This window comes from Cnephaeus nilssonii, assembly GCF_951640355.1.
Source record: "Cnephaeus nilssonii genome assembly, chromosome: 6".
NCBI classification, from domain to species: domain Eukaryota; kingdom Metazoa; phylum Chordata; class Mammalia; order Chiroptera; family Vespertilionidae; genus Cnephaeus; species Cnephaeus nilssonii.
In genome coordinates, this window is record NC_137077.1 from 43,715,207 (window position 1) to 43,742,326 (window position 27,120).

Consider the following 27,120-nt stretch of genomic DNA (forward strand, 5'->3'; position numbering starts at 1 on the left):
GATGGAATGATACTCTTACCTGTTTCACAGCTGGGCCCGGTGAAGCCTTGTGGGCAGGCACACACATTAGCAGCAATACAAGCTCCTCCATTCCTACAGCCATCTTTGCAAAATGCTAAAATAATTCAGATACATGACTTTAGCACTTTAGAAGTAAGTAGTTCAAGATGCTCTAAATCCAGCTTTTCTTTATTCCCTTAGAGATGTGGACACCAAATTATAAGTGCTATTCTAATTTCAGATTCACACAATATTTTCCAAACAGTATCATTTCTAAAACAATGTTCTTTCCAATGTTAAGAAAAAAATTTCACCTGTAAAATAAAATACTTAACTTTCTGTTTGTTTTTTTTTTAAATGTAACCTTACACAACAGCAAATGAATTAGAATTAGGATTTCACATCATTATAATAATGCAGCTTTAAATCAAACCTAAAAATGTAGTTTTCTTAAGGAGCAAACCACTGTCTAGAGAAAACAATAAGAAAATAGGAAATGACTAAATCCTATGAGGATCTGATCATTCCACATACTGGCCAAAGTGCCAAAATATTAGAGAAATGCCCCAGCTTTCAAGAAGGTTTAAATCAAGCCTGGTGATGAGTTAGCCAAGAGTAAGAAGACTGCTGTAGTTGTCTTCAGAAAGAGTCTTGCATCCCCATGCTAAGCATAGGTCAGGATCCAGGACCACAAGCAAAGAAACTGTATAGCCTGTTGTCTTAGAGTGGATTTGCAAGTGAGTAGAAAAAAATAGTCAAGGTCTGAGCCATTGTAAAGGTGATGTTTGGAGATGTGCTTCCTTCAAAGAAGGTGAGAAAAACAATATGTATGAGACTGAGCTCACTGCCCCTTTAGCAAATTCTTTGGCTCTGTGAGGCTCAGAGGCTATTCCCTCAGCCTGGCAAGATCTGTCACAGATGAACTAGACCAGCTCGTTACATTCACGGGGTCTTTTCCACAATGTTCTAAATCAAGCATGTCAAACTCGTGGCCTGCGGGCCGCATGCGGCCCATAACGAATATTTTTGTGGCCCAGCCAATGTAACAGCATGTAAGAAACATTTTAATAAAAATTTTGTAACTTAATTTTTACAATATCCTGTTATACATAATTTTAATAACAAACTACAACCTTTGCTAATGACTGATTACTATAATCGTGTTGCATTCATTTCCCTTATGTGCCTTACACTCAGGCACACCATTTCTCTCCACTAATACTAGCAGCAAATATTTTAGCAGCCAATTGCCACATCATTAGTCTTGGACTGACTTGTTTGGTGTGCACAACAGGAAATATTTCGCTTTTGGAGAGCAAGAAAAATAGGTTATTTGCGTTACATTTATTAATTTGTGCAGTTATCCATTGTCTGGTAAGTTAATGTTCAAGAAAAATATTAATTTTTATTAAAATGCTCTATTATTTTATGTTAAGGATTACTCATTTATTTCAGCCCTTCATGTTCAGCATGTCTCTATCTATATAAACCTACATTTCTAAGAAAATTGAAGCTTTTGCTTTTTTGTGGCCCACATAAAATTAAACCTTGTTTATTTGGCCAGTGTTAGCCTTTGAGTTTGACATTCTTGCTCTAAATCAAAGATTTCCATGGACTTTCACAAACCAGAGTAATCCTCTGGTCCATATTTGCATCCCATGTATTTCAGTAGACCAGGTCTTAAGACCCATGCTCACAGGCCACTGCATTAACAGCCACCTGTTACTTCCTCCACACACACATAGTGTTGTAGCAAATTGATTTTAATAAACTCCAGGATGATGGACAAAGTACATTTTAAAAATGGGCAGTTTGAAGCTTAAAATGCCTAAATTAGACAAATCGAAAATAAATCTATATGACATAATAATGAATATGGACTTTATCCTATGGGAGATGGCGGAGGTTCCAAAATGGAACCTTTCTTTCCCTAATGAAGTAGGCGGTAAGCTCATCCGATGAAGGAACAGAGGGCATTGGTGAAAGAGTGAATTACCATTTGGTGGTGAACTGTAGCTGGAATAGCCACTGATGGAAATGAAAATCGGAGCTCAACAGGACATTTAAAAGAATTACTGTTTGGTATCGGCAAAGGACCTAAAATGGTAAACTATAAAATGTAGAGATCTAAAATGCCCAGTTAATTACTATCAACAGCTCAAGAGATTAGGCAGAAAAGAAAAACCGCAAGACTGGCTCAAAATACAAATATTTCACAGTTGAACACACTGCTGCCAAAAAAAAATAAGATGGTCATGTTTGGACTAAAAACAAAACAAAACAAACAAACAAGCAAACAAAAACAAACAACAAAAAAAACCTTAACCTAGAAGGAGACTGGTAAATAGAATGAAAATGGAGGGTCAGAAAAATTGAAGTTCAAGAGTTGTAGGCAAACTGGAAGCAGAGGGACTTGGGTTCAGACAATAAAATGTCCAGGATGTGATCTGCTAGAGGAATAGAGATGAAAACCACTGTGGTTGAGGTCAAGGAACATGAAGTCAAAGTTGTTGAACAATTTGGCCAATTAACCACTGATGTAACCAGAAGGAAGACTATGAGCCACACTGCAACGTTCTCAATGTGTGTGGATAGTGCACAGGAGGTAGGTAACAGTGATGAGAAGGGGTGGAGGGAGGTAAAGATGGCTTACATTATTCCTAAAGGAAGAGGTGTTGGCATTGAAACCTTTTACCTTTGCACGTGGTTCCATTCCCCGTATAGCCTGGTTTGCAAACACAGTTGTGTCCTCCGACAGTATTGAAGCACAGAGCATTTTCATCACAGTTGTGCTGATTTGTGACACACTCATCATGTTCTGAAATGAGGAATACAATTTTGTTACTCAGAGATAAATTTTCAAACTGTACCTGCATCTTGGTTGCTATATAGTATCTGTTCCAAACAGGTATACACAAATTACATATTAAGGAATAACATATATTTTAAAGTACTGTACACTCCTCTTGAAGTACATATGTAGTTCACACATCCACAAACCTTGATTGCAAAAGGATTGGACAAATGGCCCATGGATGGAAGGAATAGAGAGAGAGAAGAAGTAAGGGTGGGGATGAATTCTCAGAAGTAGATCCCAAAGCTAGCTCTGTATGGTCTCTGTGGTTAAGATTTCGGGAGTTATTCTCATTAAACACATCTGCCACCTAAGTCTTTCCTGTAGCATGAGAAGGGTGACAGGAAAGAATGTGAAATTGCATTGCTCCGAATTGTGACCTCCAGGATAATGGAGTTGAAGCTTTGGGAGTGAGGTGCAGTTAACACCCACATCCACACTTGCAGGCGTAAAGATGCATATGCAAACTGCAAGAGAAACATCTGACCTCCTGAGTAAGTTCCCTCCTCCTGCAAAGATACTACCAGACTTCTCTTACCTAAGGCAAACCTGTCTTTATAATACGAACAAATATAAACTTTAAAATATACAATCAATATGATACTCCCTTTAACTGTGTGTTGCTTGACATTTTTGTAAGCAAGAAAGCATTTGATCCTCCAGGACCCCTGGAAGGGAGTCAGGACCAACATCATTTTCACCATTTTAAAGATGAGTCGGTGGTGGCTCAGCATGCTTAAGTAGCCTGCCCCAGTTCACAGGAATATTATAACTTCAGAACTGCAGCTCAGTGTTCAGCAAAAATGTAAATGTAAGGAATAAGTACAGGGAATATGAGAAAGGAAACAGATCTAACATCAAAATCAAGACAAGTAGAAATAAAATATAAGTGAAAAATGCACACAAATTAGTTCAGACATCCAAAATCCTTATTTATTACTCAGTCTCTTATATAAATATTATTTTTAAAATAATATTTAAAAATTAAATATGTATTTTAATATGCTTATATTGGGCAAGCTATTAATTCACTATGATGTAAACCAGAGATTTTCAACCTTTTTCATCTCATGGCACACATAAACTAATTACTATAATTCTGACGCACAACAAAAATACATTCTATTTTTTGCCAATCTGACAAAAAAAATAGGTATCATTTTGATTCATTCATCATGGATGGCTATTGTCATGTTGGCTGTTGTCATTTTTCCATTTAACAATTTAAGGGAAAAGAGATCAGTAGCCCTGACTAAAAAAGTATTGCATGTTTTAAAAATTCTTGCAGCACACTGGTGAAAATCACTAATGTAAACCATCAAGGCAAAAATAAATAATTACCTTTCATTTTAGAACTCTTTGTATTCTAGACAATATGTCATAATAATACTATACCTGGAATTTTGAAAAAAAAATTCTTTTGGCATATACAGTTGAGATTAGACTTATTTCAACTAATAAAATAGAATTCTCTGTGTTTTGTTTTTTAAAAAAGATAAATATTTCAAAATGATATGTCCTGTGTCACATAAGCACAAAATTTTGACAATTTTAACTATAGCCCTGTAATAATCTTAGAGATTATTCCCTATAATTTTTCATAGGAAAGAGGGATTTCAATCAGTAAGGTTTTATAATTGCATGAAGAGATATTTATTTTCTTCTCAAAATTTCTGACTGAACTTCCCCAAATTGTATAAAGTTTCGCTCTGATTATCTGGTATCAGAACATTTCATAGTTTTTATGAATCCACACGTATTGATGGCAGCTTAGAAAACAGCTGGATCACACACGGGTTTCCTAACTGGGGCTACGCTTGGACCACCATAAAATTTCCAGGCACCAGAACAGGCAGCCCCCTACCTTGAGTTCAGCTGTCTGAAGCAAAATAAATCCACACCTGCTGCCAACTTGACCCCAGCACAACTCAAAGTGCAGCACTGCATCGATAAGCCTCTATATGGAGGGCCACAGGCCCCTTTAGACAGCTGCCGATTGATTAGATGCTGCTTTCATCCCTATCTCAGCTGTCTTATTCATTAGAAGGCACTCACTGGGTGGAGGTAGGGCCTTAAAAGATTCAGTTTAGTGATGAGTACGATAGTGTTCAATAAACATTAAATAATTACACAACCGGGATTTGTTTTTTTCTGTTGTCACTGACTCTCAGAGTCACTGAAATGAGTGAGTGTGCTCTTAAACAATTCAAGGGTAAAGATAGTTTCCAAGTTTTGAAATCCATTGGCACCTTGACACATACTGTTCCCTATGCCTGATGTGCCTGCCCCATGAGTCTCCTGGGAAATTCTTACCGCTTTGAAAGACATCACTAAAATGTTATATTTTATGTGACTTATTCTCCCTCTCCTGCAGAGTTAGGGGCTGCTGTCTGTTTTCCTGGCCCCATATACAAGGCTCTGTAATTATATTTTACTAGAGGCCCAGTGCATGGATTCTTGCACCGGTGAGGACCCTCAGTGTGGCCTATGGGGACCGGCCAAAACTGGCAGGCTGTGGGCCACAAGGCTGCGGTAGGCACAGGGGCGGGTCTTGGCCCATCCTCCACACACCAACCTGGCCCCACCCGCTGCAGCCCCCGGTCCCCTGTCTGCCGGCAGCCCCGCTTCCACTGCCAAGGCTCCCACGTGCTGATGGCACCAGCCCCACTTGCACCTGCTGATGGTGCGGAGGGATTGGGGCCAGCGCCAGCAGCGGGTGCAAGCAGGGCCAGGGCTGGCGCCTTCAACAGGATCAAGCGGTGGCTGCTGCCCTGATCACCCCACAGGAGCAGGGGGAGGCAGAGAGGTCCTCAGGGGCAATCGGGGCCAGCAGCCACCACTTGCACCCGCTGAGGGAGCAGAGAGATCAGGGCCAGTGCCAGGCACCGGCAGCGGGTGCAAGCAGTGGCTCTGGCACTGGCTGCGGGTGCGAGTAGGGCCAGAGCCAACAGTGGGTGCGAGCACTGGGTGGGACCGCAGTGTGCGGGAGCAAAGAATTTTCAGTAACCACCAGAGGTTCACCCTGATGACAGCGACAGGCCCCGCCTTTAGTCTGGCACCCCCTGCTCACCTGCTCCACCATCCAGCCACGGCTGACGCCCACCATGTTCCACACTCTGCTGACTGCTGCCAATGCCCGGCATGTTCTGCGCATACCCCCTGGTGGTCAGAGCACGTTATAGCAGCCAGTTGTTCCACCGTTCGGTCTATTTGCATATTAGGGTTTTATACATATAGATATGTGTGTATGTACATGTGAATATATATATACTAGAAGCCCGTTGCACGAAGATTCGTGCAATAGACCTTCCTTCACCTGGCTGCCAGCACCAGTTTTCCGCCAGCACCAGTTTTCCTCTGGCCACCTGGGACCCAGGCCTTGGCTCTGGCCACCCGCCGATCAGAGCGCCTCTCGCTGGCATGATCGGCCACCCAGAGTCCCGCCACCCGCGCCTTCTGCCAGCCCCATCAGTCCCCACTCAGCGGCGCGGTGGCCAATCACGCTGGCGGGAGGCGCGGGGGGCGGGGACTCGCGAGGCCCCACTGCCCGCGCCTTCCACAGGCCCCATCAGTCCCTGCTCAGTGGCACGGTGGCCAATCGTGCCGGCGGGAGGCGCGGGCGGTCCCCGCTCAGCGGCGCAGCGGCAAATCACGCCGGCAGGAGGATCGGGGGTCAGGGACTCGTGAGTCCCCGCTGCCCGCGCCTTCCGCTGGCCCCATTGATCCCCGCTCAGCGGCGCAGCGGCCGATCATGCCAGCTGGAAGCGCAGGGGGCGGGGACTCACAAGTCCCCGCCCCCCGCTCCTCCCGCCGGCCCAATCAGCCACCCCGGCCACCCCGAGTCCCGCCACTCGTGCCTCCCGCCGGCCCAATCGTGGGCGTAGCGGAGTGATGGTTAATTTGCATATTACCCTTTTATTATGTAGGATGTATACATATATATATATATATATATATGTAGATAGATAGATGCAATATACACATTTAGATTCACCTAAATGCAAATGTTATATCCTATATAATAAAGAGCTAATATGCTAATGGTCATGACACCGTCACACCGCAACGACTGATCAGCAGGAGGCTGCATGTGCAGTGAGGCACATGCAGGTGGCCACACGAGGAGGTGGTAAGTGGGGCGCCTCCTCCCAGTGGTGGGAGGTGGGAGGCAGGAGGCAGGGCGCCTCCTTGCTTGATTTCAATCACGCGCTGGTCCTCTATTATAACAATAATACTTAACTAATTGCTTAGTTTCAGTGATTAACTCCTAACCTGGGTGAATTAACCTTTTGCACTCGGATGTCGAGTGTGACTCGACACAGTTAGCATTAGAATAAAGGAATCAAGAAAAAAGCAAGCGAGTGCAAAGGGTTAATGTATGTAAAACCATTTTGAGACTCCACACCCAACATGTCATCAGTCATAAGAACATATAGCCTGACCTAAATTGAGCTTTAAATTTGGTATTAATATTAAGCTGTTTTCAGAATGAATGTACTGTCTAGAGTAGCACATGTTCTGTTCAAGAATTTCACTATGATACAAAATGCAAATATTACAAAAATAGTAAACAGTAATTATTTACATACATCTACATATCAATTAAATACTTTTTCTTCAATATCTATTATATATTAGAATCTTCTTAAGATAAAAAGTTAGTTATAAATAGTAGCTACTCTCAAAAAGCTTATAGTTTGGTTGGAAAGATAAGACAAAAACACAAATGCCTTTGGTACTGGCTTCATTATAAGAAATACTAAAATAGTATTTTGTCTAAAGAGGGTTACAAAGATCAAAGGAGAAAGTCATTGCTGGTTGCGTCAGGTGAGAATTCAAGAATTACTTGCCCTGGCTGGAATTAGATAAAAATATATTCTTGGGTGAGGATTTAAAAAAAAAAAAAGATTTATATTGTCTATACTGCTTCTTCTTCTCTGTCCAAATCTAGGAATGTGGGGAAAACAGCAGCTATTATAACACACAGGTGTAAGTTCTACAAAGAAAGCTGTTTCACTTTTCCTGGCCAAAGAGGTTCCTGGAATATAGATATACATTGACTAAATTCTCTCTTCAAATGTGGCAGGATATGGTTCTAAACATAGCAACCAACTATCTCTGGTCTGACCTCTTATCTGATTATTAGGAACCTAAGAACAAGCACCCACAGACTTAAGACTGAATAATCAAGAAGGCTCAAAGAAGTGTAGATTAAACGTGAGGAGCTTATAATAGCATCATCAAATTATACATTGCAAATGGTTTGTCTCAAAGATGTTCAGCTGCTTAGTCATGTTCCCCTTCTATTTCTACATATCATAAATGAATTTCATCCACATGTGTCCCCACCAAAACATGTAGTTATCTGCACTGGCCTATGAGGAGCATCAGAACAAGACAGCCCAAGGGTCTGCAATACCGAGACCTCTGGTTTTATTCCATAAAGAAAGACAACAACTGTGAGTCCTCAGCTGAAAGATGCCGTCTCTATTCTGACCAAGTAAACAACTCTTAGGACTTGTCCTCAGCTCCTTAGTACAGTCACAACATGGTTACTCTACAGCAGAGCTTTTCAAAATGAGTACAAACTGAGTTTACAGAATGTCCTATATTACAACTGAACAATTCCTAGGTAGTGTGTGGGCCTATAAAAAAGAACTGTGACTCTTTCCTCCCTTCTCCCTTTTCCTTCCTCAGGTACTTAGTGGTCTGGCACATGAAGACATGGTGCTCGTTGCCACCAGCAACACAAATCCCTGCAATCAAAATATTGATGCCCTAATGATTACTGATTTTTTAGGAAATACTGTTACAATTCATTAACTGGTTTAAAACTCCCTCTATCACTGTTCTGCTCTGGGACCCTAAGTAAATAGGAAGGATAAAGTAGAAAAGAAAATGAGAAAATGATACACTGTCTGAGCAAGCAATAGCAGGGAGGCAGAATGACACAGTATATATATATTTGATTTCCAGACAAGCCTAATGTTAACTTTCATTTTGTCCTAGTTCTGTGGCCCTGGAAAAGTTAGCCAATCTTTCCAAGTCTAAAATGAGGAAATGAGGACCCATATTAGGGAGCTCTGTGAAGAATAAACTTCAATGATGAATGTAAAGACCCTGGCAAATAATAGATACGAGATAAATATTAGTTACCTTCTCATCTACTTTATCTACACCTGTGGGGAAATTTATTTTGCCTTTACTAGCCACATAATATCCTCTTTTCTAATTTAGTTCTGTGGAGAAAACCTAAATGTCTCACAGAATTTGGCCTCTTCCTAATCTTTTCCGAAATCAAATACATTTTGAACATTTTGCTGGTTTCCAAAATGCCATTACTTTCACTGGTTACATCAAGAAAGAAATGACTGCCATCATACTTACTCATTCATTTTGTTTCTTATGATTCCTTACTTACTCATTTTCTATTACAGAGAAAAATCTATTTACTACAATGTCATTTTAACAGACATCTATTTTTAACACCATTAAAGTAGCTAGGAAATGATTCTTTAAACCTGCTCAATGTCCTCATTAGCAGCAAACCCACTGAATCTCATTTTTAATACCTACATATTTTTTGCTCACGGCTCAAGTTTCCTGTTCACTGACCACACCGATTCAATACTTCTTGTTATTCTTCCGTTTGTTTGGCAACTAGAAATCGGTTCAGAGTGCTTCCCTCGGACATGCCTGGTTTACTTTCTTCTAGTCTTCCCACTGGTATGCTCAGCTTCCTGTCTAATCCTCGTTTGATCAAGAATTTTAACAACCAAAGCACATTCTCATTTCTTCTGAACCCTGACAGTCATCGTATAAGGTAATCTAAATTCTGATTTTATGGTGAAAACTTTTGTTTTATTTCGTGTTTTGTGACATAAGTTTCTGTCTGAACACACTGTCGGGCAACAACATTCTTGTGACTGTCAGCCAGACGATTTACATGTACCCTCTGCAAGCCCGCTGCCCAGGCTCCTGCTCCAAGAGTGCCATGCTCTGGGGGATGCGAAGGATCCCGACTGGGGCTTGTGAGCTCGGGGACTTTTGACCTAGTGGAGGGCCGGTGATGTGAACAGAGAACTGTGATATACTGTAGAAGATGTTTAGTGCTCTAAAGAGAAAATAGTAATAATAGTCACAGCAATGGCAGCAGCTAATTCCCGAGTGCTCACTACATGCTACAGACTAGAGCACCAAATCACCTGGTGACCCCTTCGGTGGTCACAAAAATCTTTTCAGGGAGGTGCTAGCATAATTCCTATTGTACCAACGGGAACACAGAGCTTTCTTACAGCAAATACCTATCTTGCCCAACATCATATAGTTAGGAAGTGACAAGGCCAAGGTTTGCTTTCAGTGTTTTAAAAAACTACGAGCTATAAGCAAAGAGGCTTAAAGAGGAATTGATGAGGACTGACAGGGGTCTGGGAAAGTATTATGTAGGAAACAGGCCAAGCAAGTGGGTCTTGAAAGACAGCAATGGTTTTAACAGAAAAAAAGGGTGAAGATGGGAAAGAGCATCCCATGGAGAGAGAACACAGGTGCGAAGAGGAAAGCATAGGGTTGGCAGGGCCATGAAGTGCTTGAGCTGGCCAAGGAGAAGACTGAAGGAAATAGTCACAGTAAGTGTGGGTGGGGTCAGGAACACCACATGATTCTATCTGGTGGGTAATGAACACCACTTCCAGCTGTACTATAAATTTATCATGCGGCATGATAAAATTAGAGTTGGTTTTTGGGGAAATTAACAGGAAAGTGGGTGTCCCATGTTAGCAAGGTAGCATTTCTCTGTCTTTTTAAATATTTCTCCCTTTTATTCTTCTCTCTTTACAGTCAGGGTTAGATTATTATGGAGAATTGAGACTGAGGTGAAGCAAAAGGTTAAGGAGGAAGAGAAGGGAGAAGAGGAAGAGGAGAAGGGAAAGGGGAAGAAAGCAAATGGACAGACACTGAATGCTTATCACTGTGCTGAGTATGTACATGTGCAGCATAGGAAGTACTAGATGACACTGGAAGAATAATTGGGAAGCTAAGACCAAAATCATAAGATTCAGATCCCTTTAAGGAAGGGATTATATATACTCCTTTTATGTATCCCAGTCCCTATGCTTTTGTGGAATGAAACTGTGTTGAGTAGAGGCCCCGAGGTAGAATGAACAAAGTGATGGAGAAAGAGGGACAGATTTAGACACAGAACTGACGGTCCTACAGTGAATCAATTTTTAAGCCAAGGAGAAGAAGGCATTTAAAACAACTCAGGTTTCAAATCTGGGTGACTGGGAAGTATGGTGGTGAGTTGAATAGAAGTTAGAGGGCTTCTTAGTTTTAGGGATTTTGTTATTCTTGTTTTGGATTGTTTTTTATGGCAAAGTAGACAATAGAATTAAGAAGTCAAAATATAAAAATATAAATCATATAGGAAGTTGAATTTTCTCTACTGATGGTGACAATAAACTGAGTAAACACTCTCCACTCAAAATCTGTCTGTTAGATAACCACCTAGAATGGTAACCCCCTGTGTCTAACTCATCAATTGCCCTCAACATCCAATAGAATGAGTGGAACAAAATTGGTCTCCACTGAATATTTGTTAAAGAATGAACCAATCACTAAAAAGTGTGTGTCTCAATCTAACATGCAAAACATTCAGAGGGACCTGCTAATGCAAAATAGTTGAGTTACTATAGCGACAATCTGACAATCAGTAAATCTCCTGCATTCTCTCCCACTCCCCTCAGTGGCTATGCTGCTCTTTATTCAAATGCCTGCCCCATCTTCACTTCTTTGTTCTCCACACATAATTCCATCAACAACTTCACACAAAAAAACCCTTCAGGTCATCAGGAAAGAACATCCTCAGATTTCACATCCACAGATGAATAGACACCTAAATCTATCCTTAGGCCTTTCTTCCTCTCCAGCCAGGAATCTGGGAGCCACCAAAGACTTCTCTGTCCTTCCTCCCACACACCACATTCAAGGTCCTATTCATCTGGATTCTACTAGTACTTTCTGGGCAGTTCTCATTTCCATCCCCCATCTTCATCCCCACTGCTGTACATTTGCCCAAATCTAAAATATATCCTTTGGATTACTGTATAGCCTCATGATGGCAACATTACCTCAGTTTTGTTCCATCCCCAAACAATTATCAGAATAAATTTTTGTTGTTGTTGTTAATCCTTATCCAAGGGTATTTTTTCCATTGATTTTTAGAGAGAGTGAAAGGGAGGGGAGAGATAGAGAGACAGAAACTTCGACATGAGAGAGACACATTGATTGGTTGTCTCCCCCACGCATCCTGACTGGGGCCAGGGATAGAGCCTGCAACCAAGGTACATACCCTTGACCAGAATTGAACCCAGAACCCTTCAGTCCAAGGGCCAATGCTCTAACCCCTAAACAAACTGGCTAGGGCCAGAATAACTTTTCAAATAAAGTACGATTTCTTCTCTTTCTCCCCCCAATTTTCTCTTACCCTTTTTTTTAAGTGACACACTTTTGTTTTTATGTACCATAAAATCATTGAGACTGTGGTGAAGCAAAAGGTTAAGGAGGAAGACAAGGGAGAAGAGGAAGAGGAGAAGGGAAAGAGGAAAAAAGCAAATAGACACTGAATGCTTATCACTGTGAAGACTGACTCATGAAGACTTTCATTATGACCATTTGCTCTTACCAAACTGCATCATTTACAACTCCCCTAGTGAGTTATTTTATTAGTATCATTTATTGAGTCACTACTAAAGGCCAAGTATCATACCAGCCAATCTCTGTACATTTCACATATGTGTGCCTGCTTTTTGCCCTTCCCCACTATCTTCGTCTAACTCTCCTATTCCTCTCCCACTCAAATCAAGCAATGCCCTCTTCTTCAGAAAATCTTCCTTAAAACTCTCTGTCTAATTTAGATGAGCCCCATAGAGCCCATAGAGCCTTGTGCTTAATCGCATCATAACATTTAAAAGCCAGAATGTGTAACAAAGATTAAGGACTTTGGAGCCAGGCTACCTCAGTTCAAATCCTGACTCTGCCTTTTATTAGCTGTCAGATTGTGGGCAAAATTACTTAATCCCTCTAAATCACAGTTTTCTCCTCTGATAAATGCACCTACTAATAGTATAAGAATAAAATCTCCAGCAGGATCTGGGGCAGTACTCAGTAATCAAACAAATATTTCTGTAGTAAAAGTATAACTATTCATACCAAAGTGGAGAGAGATGAGAAATAGCATTACCTCAGATCAAACTTTGCTATCAAATTAATTTTAAAAATAAACATTTAAGCTGTCTGGAGTGTTCTAAGTTTGAAACTGCAGATAAGGGATTGTGTATCTGTATGTTTTGTATAGAGTTGCAAGGCTTGAATGAGGCAATGTCTGGAAAGCACTCAGAATAATCCTAGCGCAGGTGAATGCTCCATGAGTTAGCATTACATAGCCCTATCACACTGACAGGGACTGTTAATTCTTTTACCCACTCCCTCAGGACACGCCTTGAAACGGGGAATTTCTACTCCAGATCTTTGAATCCTCCATTATTGCCATGACACCTGACACATTTTAGGCACTTGTTAAATGTGAACAAATGGATAATGGTCAGGCTTCAATCTGTAGAAAATCAAACGTTTACATGTCTCCAAGTGTTAAACATCTGGAGTTCATTGTACTCATCAAAAATCCATGCAACAAACCTGAGAGTTTACATTTAGAGCAGTACCTGTGCATTGCTTAAGAGATCGTGATGGTTAACTTCACCAAGACAAAAGTTCAAGGTTGCTGATGTTTTCATATTAGCGCTGCCCCTAAATTTAGTAACAGGCATGTTTTTCCATTTGTTGACATTTATTTGAAAGAAGGGAAAGGCTTTCACTAAGCTAATAAAAAACCTCTCTTGGTGAATAAAATCACCCCTACCTAACCCCATGTGATCTATTATTTCATTGACAGTTCTGAGGCCTGCCTGCTTTAATATCTGCAAAAAATAAGACCAGAGAGCCTGGCAGGTGTCGCTCAGTGGTTGAGAATTGACACATGAACCAGGAGGTCATGGTTTGATTACTGGTCAGGGTACATGCTCGATTCCCAGTAGGGGTCATGCAAGAGGCAACCAATTGATGATTCTCTCTCATCATTTATGTTTCTATCTCTCCATCTCCCTTCCTTCCTCTGAAATCAATAAAAATATATAAAAAATTTAAAAGTAAGACCAGAGAGAACAGTCAACAAACTATACCAGTAAAAACTATCACAAGATCAAATGCAATATAAAAGGGAACTTCTGAAATATACGATTATCCAAGAAAAACAACCACAGTATTCAAACCCAGTCTTCTGAATGCATTTTAGAAGGTTTCCACACTTGAAGCAGACACTGTATTCTAATCTTTTGCCTTCCAATTTACAGAAAATAAAATGATTTCTCAGATTTTAAAGGGTTGGGACTATGGGGCAAGGAATGCCATTAACTTTTTCACTTTGGGACTTCATTTTATTTTATATTTATTCTTATTTTTTAATTAAAATTTTGTTTTTCAATTACATTTTACATTCAATATTATTTTGTATTATTTTCAAGTGCATGGCATAGTGGTTAGACAATCTTTACAAAGTGTCCCCCACTCACCCATATTTCCAGTACCCACCTGGCACCACACATAGTTACCACAATATTATTGACTATATTCCTTATAGCTATACTTTACATCCCCATGAATATTTTTTAACTACCAATTTGTACTTATTAATGTTTTCATCATTTTCACCCAGTCCTCTAACACCCCTCCCCTCTGGCAACCATCAGTCTGTTCTCTGTGTCTATGACACTGTCTCAATTTTGTTTGTTCATTTATTTTGTTCTTTAGATTTCCCATATAAGCGAAAGTTAATTTTTAAAATGAGGTTCATTACAGAATTCATCTCTTTTAGAGCATGTTATTTGAGTCTCTATCACACAAAATATAAGATACAAGACTATTTTCTATTCCAAATTACATATTCTTCTTTAATATCCTTGAGATATATATATATATATATATATAAATATATATATATATATATATATATATATATATATATATATATCTTTTGTGCACTTTTATTTCATACTTCTGTGTTTACTGTGTGCTTCAGAGCATTTAATTTACCTCTGACATTTTAGGCCTAATATCCTTTAATGTTTGTTTGCAATGTGTTTATTGGTTTTATAAATGTGTTCAGTTCTGTTATGCTTATGTAAGACTCATGATTGTTAGATGAATAAAGCAGAATCTTTACCCTCAAGACATTTATAGATGTTGTTTTACATAAAATAATAAACATAAGTGTTTATTTGTGTGGGCATGTATATATATATATATATATATATATATATATATATGCATTTGTATGAAGGTATTATATGTGTGCACACATATATAAAATGCATATGGACTAGGTATATATAGATATTAGGTAGCAAGTTGGTGATGAATTTGTACCTGTGTTTTGTTTAGTTTTGGAGTGGTAGGAATCAATTTAAGAGAACAGTAAATTTTTTTTTTGTCATTTAGAAAGCCATCTCTTTTAAAATCTAAAAAGGATTTTCTCTTCTGATGATATGGTTAGAGTGCCTCTTCCTTTTATATAATATATGATTTTCAAGAATTTGAAATGGCTTTTATTCTACACCTCATTCAGAATCACTTTTACATGATGAGTTTCCTTCAAAGGCAGCAATTCTGTTCTCACTATTTCTCACAGAGAGGAGTGCTTGCCCCAGGAATCACCGAAAGTGTCCACAGGATCTTGAGAAAGACTTTAATCTGCCGACTCATCATTCACTTTCCCTGAATCCGGAGCACCCCACCTCAGTGAGCTGACAACTCATCCCTTCTCCCCACTATCTCTCCTTAAGCCTTTGGCCCCTGGGATCCCAATCAGATTGCTGCTTGAATGTGAATAGAAGTCAAGACAAGATGACAGCTTGAGGAACAGCTGAATAACAACAAATGGGGATGGATTGTGGTCCTAACTACCTTTACTTTCCCTCCTCGTTTCACTACTTGTCTTCTTACATCTCAGTTTCTTGCCCTTGTTTCTGGATTGCAAGCTGTATTGACACTCCTTTCCAATTCACTCATTTTGCTTTTATTATTCCACAGTATCAATTACATTTAAAAAAACACAGTAACTTATAATCTTCTCGACCGCAAGTACATACTTTAATTATAATCGGCCATGTCCTGCTCTGGGGAAAATACCTGCTCTTTATACTCACCGCTCTTATCCCACCCTCCTCCTTTCTCTGGGGCCCAGATCTCCTACAACTGGCACCTAAGTGCATTGAAAGCCTCCCTCTTTTATTGTGATTTAAATGTTTTCCACATGTCTACCCATGAGTGATCAAGTCCATTCACTCTTCAGAATGTCCCTTGAAGGTAAAGTGGACAAAAGGAGAAAGGCAGGAAGGTGACCTGGGAAAGATCTGCAGCCACCAAAGAATGCTGGCAGCACTACCTGCTGGGTCTCTGGGGCAGACTGACCCCTTCTTCACTGGCTGGTCCTGCTCCTCTGCCTGCCAATCTGGCCTCTGCACTCTCCATCCTTCATCCCAATCCATTGTGCCTCAAGACAAAGTGATAAACTAAATGTAATGGACTGAATGTTTGCGTCTATCCATATTCCTAGGTTGGAGCCTAATCCCCACAGAGGTGGGCCCTGTGGGAAGTGATTAATCATGAGAGTACAGCCCACATGAATGGGATCAGAGCCCCTCTGAAAAAGATCCCTGTCTGCCTTGTGAGGACACAGCGAGAAGACCATGTCTGAACCAGGAATCAGTCTCTCACCAAATCTGCCAGCGCCTTGATCTTGGCCTTCCAGCCTCCAAACTATAAGAAATAAATGTTTGTTGCTTAAGCCCCCCAGTCTATGGCATTTTTGTTATAGCAGACTGAACAGACTAAGACACTAAATCAAAATGATTATTTTGAAGGTGGACTCTGACCATTCTTACAAGTCCCAGAGCTGGGCAAAACAAAATGATGAGATCATGACTGGAAACAGAATTCTCTAGAAGAGAAGGTGGAAATGATTTAATTATATATATTTACGAATACCTGAACGCTAGGAAAAGTACAATACTGATGTTAATCATAGTTTTATTTTGGAAACAGAAAGTGTGTACGCACAGAGATTGATTTGTCCTCTTCCTCTAAATCCCCATTCCCTCTGCCACTACCTCACCATTTTCATGGCTCAGCATCTTTGCCTAATGTGTGTCCTCTGCTTGCCCTGCCCCCTCTATCATAGTACCGAGCACCCTGAATTACAGCTATCTATCTACTGATGGATCTTTGCTTCTAGGTTGTGATCTCCTTGAGGACAAGGAGGATGCATTTTGCTGTTATATCCCCAATTTACATAACAATGAATGGTTAAAGTGGAGGTAGCCCTGCCATGTTGATTACCAACCACCTCCCTAGCCACCCAAGACATCAAGGTAAAGAGAGAATGTAGTTCTGATGGGTAAAGGCAGCCTTAGGAGGAGAGCCTCGCTCCCTAGTCAAGCCTGTGATCACCGCCATACTTCCTGCAGGTACCCCGGTTATGTACTGAGTGTTTGGCAGAGTGCCTGGCCGCAAATTAATGCTCCATTTATGTTTGTTGACTGAATGTTTTCATGCACTTAGAAAGTAAATCAGTTTCGCATGATATGCCAAGAGAAGCAAAAATTCCCTCTAAAATGTTATAAGAAGCTTCTGGCCTGGATGCTGAATATGCGCAACGAAAGGCTTTTCTTCAGGTCTAATTGGATTTATGCTCCTGAACTCTCCTCTTTATACCCCTATTCAACTATTTTAGAGGAAAAAAATAGCTAGGATAGTATTCACATTTCTGTGTTTAATCAAGTCTAGCAATACATTATTATATCTCAAAATCTATCCTGAATTGGGTTGAAAAACTCAAGCATGCCCACACAAAGAAAATTAGCATTTTTTTCTCCTTTGTGAATACTTCTGCCACTTCTACATTATCTAAGGAAAAATGAAACTCAAAGGTAATTAAAACATCAAAAGAATCTCAATTGTAATCATTATTTTTCTCTAACAACTCTTCAAAAAAAAAGGTCCCTATTAAATACACGATTTTTTAAAAGTGGACATGAATGCCTGGCCAGGGTGGCACAGTGGTTGAATGTTGACCCATGAACCAAGAGGTCACGGGTTCAGTTCCCAGTCAGGGCACACACCTGGGTTGCTGGCTGGATCTCCAGTAGAGAGTGTGTAGGAGGAAGCTGATTGGTGCTTCTCTCTCATTGATGTTTCTCTCTATATACCTCTCCCTTCCCCTCTCTCTAAAATCAATAAAAACATATTTTAAAAAATGGATAAATAAAAATGGCCATACATATACCAAGATAGTTGAATCTATTCTGTTGAAGTGCAAACGTAGCCCCCTGTAGCCTTCTTATTTCATACAGCAGGCAGAATGATCCTTTCGAAGCTTAAACTAGATCATGGCATCTCTCTGCTTTCAACTGTTCCCTGGACTCTCTTCACATTTTGGATAAAATCCACAGTCCTTGCCGTGGCCTCAGTGTGCCTCCACGAAGTCACCTTCTACTCCTCTCCTTTTCCCGCTACACTCGCCTCTCTGCCTTCCTTCAACAGACAAAACATTTTGCTGTCCCCTCCTCTTGAGATGCTTAGCCCACTTTTTCATGGTTCGCTTGCTCACTTATTCCAGGCCTCTGCTCCCAGGGCACCCCCTCAGAGAGGCTCTGTCTCAGACTTCTTCCTCACCTGAGTTCCTTCTCCACAGCATCTTCCTGCAGCTAACATTAAACTATACAAAATGGCTTGCTGCCCTAACTGGTTTGGCTCAGTGAATAGAGCATCAGCCTGCAGACTCAAGGGACCCAGGTTTGATTCCAGTCAAGGGCATGTACCTTGGTTGCGGGCACATCCCCAGTAGGAGGTGTGCAGGAGGCAGCTGATCGATGTTTCTCTCTCATTGATGTTTCTAACTCTCTATCCTTCTCCCTTCCTCTCTGTCAAAAATCAATAAAATACATCTTTTAAATAAAATAAAATGACTTGCTTATGTATTGATGGTCTATCTTCTTCACTAGAATATACGTTTCATGAGGGCGGAAACCCTATTTTGGTCGCTGGTGTATCTATAACACCTAAAAGAGTTTATTCTCAGTAGAAACAGAATTTTACAAAGGAAATTGGGCTTCAGAGACTGTACCCTTCACCAATTTTTTTATGAATCACATAGAGAAACTGAGGCTCGAGAAGATTAAATGACTAATTCAACATCACAGTTAATAAACAGCAGAACTGGATCTTAGTTGTATTTACTTCCAACCCAATAGCCTTTGATGACAAGAAGCAAACACGAAGAAGATAAATGCGCATGTTAACTTTCAACTTTAAAGAAATTTATACCTTTTGTTTTCTAGAAAAGTCTATAAAAGCTGCAATACTTTTAATTTTAGTTTATTTTTGTTTTCCTTTCATTCACCAGACGTGAGTCCTAGTGTGATTTTGTAAATCCCCAGAACGTGAAAGCAAACAGGTGTGACAGCTGGTCTGTCCCCTGCTCATCAGATTCAGTGGTCTGTAACAGGGGAATGACACAATTACCTGCTGTAATCACTGCTGCTGACTACACCATCTCCCTGGTGACCGCTTTATGAAATTCAGAACTGTTTTTCTTGTCAATCCACTAAAAATTTCTGCCTACATATTTTGGGCAGTATCTTTCTAAATAAACATTTAACAATTAAAGCCCAAATCTAAATAGGCATTTATTACTTAGCAAATTCAAGTAGTCTGTATCCATTCTGCTTTGGCATAATTTTTTTGCATTGAAATGTAAAACTTTTTAATAAAGTTTTGCTTTAAATCAAGAATGTGTCCTCACTAGTTTTAAAGATGCGCAGACTACTTCATAGAAAAGCAGATGTCAAGAGACAAATGAATAAAGCATCCGCCCAAATCCTAGTCCTGAGTGGTGTGCTGTACACCAAACTTGTTACTTATCTCCTTTCAACTGTAAAGACCCTTGAGAATACATATAGACACAAACGATTGTCATAGTTGATTGCTCTGAGTGTGTCTGCCATCAAAATCCTTCACAAATTACAGGTAGGCTGTCAGAATAAAAAGTAAAAAGGCACAGGGACATCCTTGCCACTGATATATCTTAACCCCAATCCCCTTTTTTGTAAAGGACAGTTCTCAAATTCCCAATTTAAGACTCAGATTAGCACATTGTGTAGTTTAAACATAGCATTAAAAATCGGCCACTTAGGAGAAAGTAGTAGAAACTCTTTTTGCAAACAGATTCAAAGAACACACTTTTTTCTCCCTATAAATAACACCCATATGTTAATATAAGTACATTAATAACCAAATGATTTTGATTTTGCACATAAGTAGTTCCTGCTCTAATATATTGCTGGAAACCATACCGGAAGGCTGATTATCTTTAAATGGAACTAATCATGTCCTTATTGGTTCACATGTTCTAACATAGTTTGGCATCAGCAGCAGAAACTGATGAATAAATGGGTGAGGAGGTCAAAAGCAAAGGACATGCACTTGCTAATCAGTGTTGAATGTGCTCAGCAATGAAACACAGAGATGAGTAAATAGGGCTGATTTGCAATTCAAGGACACAGTGACTTGAAACAGAGTTCCTCATTGCATAGGGACACAACAAAGTTGGGCCCTTCTTAACTTTTTAATTTAATATTCTTTTTTCTTTGTAAAAAAAAAATAGAGTAAATAAGTGCTATCCAAATATCAACATGGAAGTGCCATATGAATATCCAGAAGGATGAGTAAAGATAAGGGTACAATCTCCGCATACACTTTCTATCTTAATGTACTTAATTCAAACTATAACAGCATGCAAGGTTAAATCATGTAATGGGTATTGTAGTATCACTTTTGGAAGTGAAAGTAATGGTAAATCCGTAAATTGTCTCTGAAGGTTTTAGACTTTGCAGTCATCCTGTGGTTGCTAGAAAACTGCAGCAGACCCACTCATATGTAGAGAATAGCAAACCACTTAGCCACTTGCAATGTGACACAATCCAAGTCAAAATGTGTTCTCACGCAAGCTGAGATTGGGGGGATTAAATAAACAAACAGACAAAACAGAATCAGACTCAGAGATACAGAGAACAGACTGATGGCTACCAGAGGGGAGGGGGTTGAGGGGACTGGGTGGAAAAGGTGAAGGGATTGAGAAGTACAGGTTGGCAGTTATAAAATAGTCATGGGGATGTAAAGAGAAAATATAGTCAATAAATGGTATTAGGCAATATAGTCAACAGTTGTTAGTTATAGACAGTAACTATGTATGGTACCAGTTGAGTACTGGGAATATCAGGGGGGACACTTTGTAAAGTGCTGTATGGCTGTCTAGCCACTATGCTGTACACCTGAAACTAATACAAAATAATGCTGAATGTAAACTGTAATAGAAAAATAAAATTTTTAAAAATGTGTTATTCCAACCTCTAATTCTATTGGGTTCCATATAACTCTCCCAGCTTTGAGACCTGCCCTCTATTATTGGTCCGCACTGTGTTTGGGGATTGTTGAACCTGCTGATTTCTACACCTATAATGTTCATACCCAGGCCCTTCCTCTCGTGGCTCCAGTGAGGCCCTATCTGATCACATAATTTAAGGAGGTCCCCAATACTGGCCTCTATCACATTCTTTCATAGCAAATATTTAGCCTTTGGTAATATTCATCCAGTGGCTTATTAGTCTTCTAACCTAACCCCCCCACTCAAGATGGTAGCATCAGTAAGAGCAAGAATTGTATGATATGCATTGTGCCCAGCCCAGAGCAGGTTTTCAATAAATATGAATTGGATCAATGCATTCTTCAGATTAAAGAGCTTTCCCCCCTCTTTATGCCTTTCATCACACTTCATAACTCTAAATTTGAAATTCTCTAGGTTTGGAGGCTAGTAAATATGCAGTTGAGGGATAAGACTAACAGTTTCTCTAGTCAATGTAGAATAGCTGTATAATATCAGGCTTTTATTTTAATGCAATTATATTTCAAGAGACATGATATTATATAAAGCATATCTACACTTGGGTAAAAAGGAGTCCAATAATATAATTGCATTCTACTTTATTAATTTTACTTGTAAGTGAGAATTATTTCTACACAAATGGCCTAAATTGTCACTGTCAAATTGAAGCATGAAAGGATATAATTTCAGTTCCAGCATATTAACTGGAATTGAATATGGGGTTGGCAGAGTTTAATGTATCTTTTAAAAAATCACTTGGAAGTCTTCTCAGGAGAATTTTTTTTAAGTTTATCGAAAACATTTTTCCTACTGATAGGATTATCCAGTCAATAGAATTATCTAAAACCAGATGGACTTTTAGAGGATTGAAAGATGAAAACCCAGTTAAAGAAATATTGTATTTAGGAAGAGGATAAAGGGTTGTGTGGCCCCTGCAGTAATGAATCAGAGGCAAGAGCGACAGAGATGTCAGAGGTAGGTTGATTTGGAAATATAAAGATGTCACATTCATAGTCACATATATTAATACCAGGTAGCCACATTTCAGAGATGAATTGGGCACATACAATAAAATAATACATTGGCAACTCTCTCTGGAACTTCTGGGTTAAAAGGTTACTTTCCTCATACATTTTTATGAATATCATGGTAATTGAATCAAAATGCAAACTGAAAATATTTATTAGCAAACTGCTTTCTCTAGACATCACCACCAACCACAGAAGTTGGCTTGCATCCTGTTATATTTGCCGACACTGTCATAAATTTTCAACTGCACTGCAATTATTTTTAAGCTAGAATTATAAGTACATGAAGGATTTTAAAATATCAGTTTATTCTAGAAATTTCTTTTCCAATCTGCCTTTATCCTTCTGGGCAGATTCCCATAAATGGTACTGGCTCAGCTAAAAAGACTACCTTTGTAAGGAACAGATCTCTTGGTTACATGTTATAATGAATAGTGAAGCACTATTACTTGGCCCTATGTCACTAATTATGTTGAGGTTGGTTCGTTATCCATGCAGAAGCAATACCTATATGCATATTGTGAATATTTAACATTCCACCACTTTGGGCATATATAATTTATGCTGATAAAATCAAGTAGAGTTGATATGAACAGGAAAGTACCTCCTCATTTGTCTGGTATTTATATCCAGACTTCGTTTAGCTATTACTTGTTGAACATTTGCAATGTGCGAAGAATTATATGTGATTTCTTTTGTTCAGCCACATGAAATAGCTATTGTTATTCCCATCTTATGGATGAGACAAATGAACTAACAAACAAAATAGAAACAGATTCATAGATACAGAGAACCAACTGACAGCTGTCAGAGAGGATGGGGGAGGGGAGGGCTGGATATAAATGGTGAAGGGATTAGCAAACCTACATAATTTTATTAGCCAATAAATTCAATTTAAAAGGACAAAAAGCCAAAAGAACACCATGATAAAGAGAAGTTGGCCAACATTTATCCAATGGTATTAAAATATTAAAGGGAGAAGTAAAAGACTGCATGAAGCCTGGAGAAGGAAAAACCAAAGGAAGTAGAATTTGATATATTCTTCTTTATCTGGTAAAGGGGTATACTGACTAAATGCACCAGAATCCAGTTTCCTTAGAATTATCTCATTAATTCCTTTTCTCTGGTTATAATTAACTATACCTACAGCTTTTGTACTAAAGAAGAATGCTGGAACTAGGCAACAGAGAATAATAGTCTTCTTGACCACACTGGTGAATGGGACTACCAGTGAAAATTGTATATACAAGAAAATCAAAATAGAGAAAATATGAAATAGGACAGGAAAATAGAAAGGAGATATGTGAACCATAAAGGAGTAGGAGGGGGAAAAGAATTCAGGTGGGCAAAAGAAAAGTCAGAATAGTGTGGTTAATATAAGCCAAGAGGAGGAGAGGTTTGATTAAGAGGCCAGGATAACAGTAACGATGCCAGAGAGACATGAGCAAAGGGATTTAAAGCAGGTATTTAGAAGGTAACTGGTGATTTCCATGTGGGAAAATGCAGAAGAGAGAAAGACAGCAATATATGAGAGGTGAGTAGTAGTAAAGACGTGCCGGTAAAGCAGATTACCAAACCATGCTCTTCACATATTCTGTGGGGTCCTCCCAATCCCATAAAATGTCAAGTCCATAGAAACTCTTCTACCCAGTGTGACCAGGAGTCATGTGACAGTCACAGGAAGAGAGAAATCACAAAGTAACATATACATGTCTTAAATATTTTAACTTAAAATATGCAAATGAACATCTGATTGTCAGTCCCTAATAAAGGCCAAGTCTTTTGCCTTGAGTTCCTCAAGTTCTTTCATAAATGAAAACACTGCCACTTCTAGGGATATATCCCAAGAAACTGGAAACACCAATCAGAAAGGATATATGCACCCCTATGTTCATAGCAGCACAATTTGCAATAGCTAAGATTTGGAAACAGCCTAAGTGCCCATCAGCAGATGAGTGGATTAAAAAGCTGTGGTACATCTACACAACGGAATATTATGCTGCTGTAAAAAAGAAGGAACTCCTACCATTTCCAACAGCATGGATGGACCTGGAGAGCATTATGCTAAGCAAAATAAGTCAGTCATTGGAGAAAGATAAATATCACATGATCTCACTCATTTGTGGAATATAATAAACAACATAAACTGATGAACAAAAACAGATCCAGAGACAGAGAAGCATCGATCAGACAGTCAAACCTCATGGGGAATAATGGGGAGAGATCAACCAAAGGACTTGTATGCATGCATATAAGCATCACCAATGGACACAGACAACAGGGGGGCGGGCGGGTGAGGGTATGAGCAGGGGTAGGGGGGGCACTAGGGGGATAAGGACACATATGTAATACCTTAATTAAAAAAAATAAGAAAAAAAGAATAACTAACAAAAATAAAATAAAATAAATGAAACCAATTATACATTCTGTAGGAGTTCCAGATTTAATTTATTTAAAGTGGAGTGAGAAATTAAAGATACTTGCAGAGCAATCTCAATGAAGAATCATAGGTTTCTAAGACTCTTTCTAATACTTTACAGTATTCTTACCTGTACCTAATTTGACAACACACTTTAAGTGACTTGACTAAATTAAGTTTTTTTTCTATATATTCAACTTATTTTTTGTGAAACAGCATTCTTTTTATGGAAAATATCAGTTTATCTGGTGATTGGTTAAGTCGTGGTCCATTCAAAGAGCTTTTACTGTATAGGAAAAATTGCTACCTTTCTTCCTACACTCAGACCACCCCTGTAAAAGTATTTACCCTGAGGAAAAATGCATTCAGGCAGAATTAACTGTTGACAGCTGAAAAGCTCTGTCTTAAAATAGAACTTTTAATTGACTACAAATCCTATCCTATATGTAACTGACACGGATCCAATTTTCTCTTTTATACAACTTATAGGGCTACTTTAAATAAGAAAACGTATGTGAAATACTCTGCAAACTGTAAAGCACTTTACAAAAGCAGGTGCTGATTATTGCTGAGGGAATGATTTTTTTACCACCTGTCCTTCACTTTTTAACCCTTCTGCTTACCCAACAATTGGCACTGCTGTTATACACTGGTGAAGGCACAGACATGTTTTCTGTGCTTGTGGGGCTTATAATGAGGAAAACAGGCATCAAACAAGTGAATATATAAGCCACAGTGAGTGTTATGAAGGAAAACGTTTTGGATGGTCTGTGAAAAATAGCATCGTAGACAAGTATTAAATTGGGTGATCCCAGATAACTTTTTGAGATCAAAAGAATGAGTTATAAATAGTTCAGCAAAAAACAAAAACAAAAACAGGAGAAAGGACTGTTGCAGGCAGAAGGGTTGGGTGTGCAAAGACCCAAATGCAGGAAAGAGCCTCATGTGTCTGAGACCTAAAGAAAAGTTGTGTGTTTAGAGTGAAGCGAGGCAGAGGGACTGGATGAGGTAACACTGGAAAGGTAGGCAGAAGCCGCATGCAGAGCCATTTTGGACACATTAATAAGTGATCTATTTTTTTTTTTACCGTAAAATCAATGGAAAGCCACCAAGAGGTAGTAAGTATTTTTTAAAATCACTTTGCAATATGGAAAATGGGCTGAAGCAGGGCAAGCATGGAGGCAAAGAGGGTATTAAAGAGACTGTCATAAACATCCTGTGAAAGAATAGGGCCATTGACTCCAGTGGGGCATGGGAAATGAGAAGCATGGAAAGAGGCAAAATCAATTTTAGAGACAGAATTGAGAAAACAGATAATGTGTTAGATTAAGTTATTTGGTTGGATGGGGGTCGGGGAGAGAGAGAGAGAAATATCAAGGATCAAGTCTGGACTTCTAGCTTGAGCAACTAACTGGACCATGTTTGACATACTTGGAGGACATTCATGTAAAAATATCAAGAGAGCAGGTATTTAAATAATTGTTTCATTGGTTGGAAGCAAAATATTTCAAAGGCTTGAATATTACCAACAATCAAAGGATAAATCTTAGTTTGGGCAAGACCTGATACCAAACAAGCCTCACAAGATCAGAAAGATCCTATCTAATAAAGAGGGGATATGCTAATTGACCATCACTCCGTCACAAAGATGGCTGTACCCACAGCTGAGGCCAAGTTCCCATAAGGAGCCTTAATGAGCAATCAGCAGGGACCTGAGGCTACGCCCTCCCCCGCCCCCATGGGACTTTGACAGGGGACCTCAGGCCATGCCCCCCACTAGGTGGGGCTTGACAAGGAACCTCAGGCCATGCACCCCGCCCCAGCACCCAGCCAGGGGAACTGAGGCTGCGCCCCGCTGCCTGGCTGGGCTTGACAGGGGACCTCAAGGTGCACCCCCTTCCCCAGTCTGGGCTGGGGGACCTCAGGCCACACACCCCATCCTGGCACCGGGCCAGGGGATCTGAGGCTATGCCCCCTGCCTGACAGGGCTTGACAAGGGTGGGACTGGCCGGGTCTGGATCTAGCCCAATGGGGGGCCAGCCAGGTCTGGGTCTCACGCGATTTTGAGGTGCATGTGGGTGGGTGGGGACTTGACTCTGGGTTCCATGGTGAGCCCCAGACTCTGACAGGAGGAAGGTTTTCATGTACATTTTACTAATTTTCTTTCATCTCTGACACTTCTATTATAGAGAAAGGGCAAATAGCAATATTAAATTATTTCCTCTAATTAATCCCCTTTTAATGTGCACAAATTTCGTGCACTGGGTCA

The 27,120-nt window shown here is 39.8% G+C and overlaps 1 protein-coding gene across 1 annotated transcript in view; it reads right to left on the bottom strand.

Annotated features, from left to right (window-relative positions):
* The window catches only part of NELL2 (neural EGFL like 2), a gene marked incomplete at its 3' end in the record, with an annotated part of 320,606 nt that overhangs the window by 93,077 nt on the left and 200,409 nt on the right, over positions 1–27,120 (bottom strand). The window contains exons 14-15 of the mRNA XM_079775779.1: positions 2,696–2,818; positions 20–115 (exon numbers count right to left, since the gene is read on the bottom strand). Coding sequence (XP_079631905.1) covers positions 20–115; positions 2,696–2,818 — 219 coding nt within the window. The remainder of the gene's footprint in view (positions 1–19; positions 116–2,695; positions 2,819–27,120) is intronic.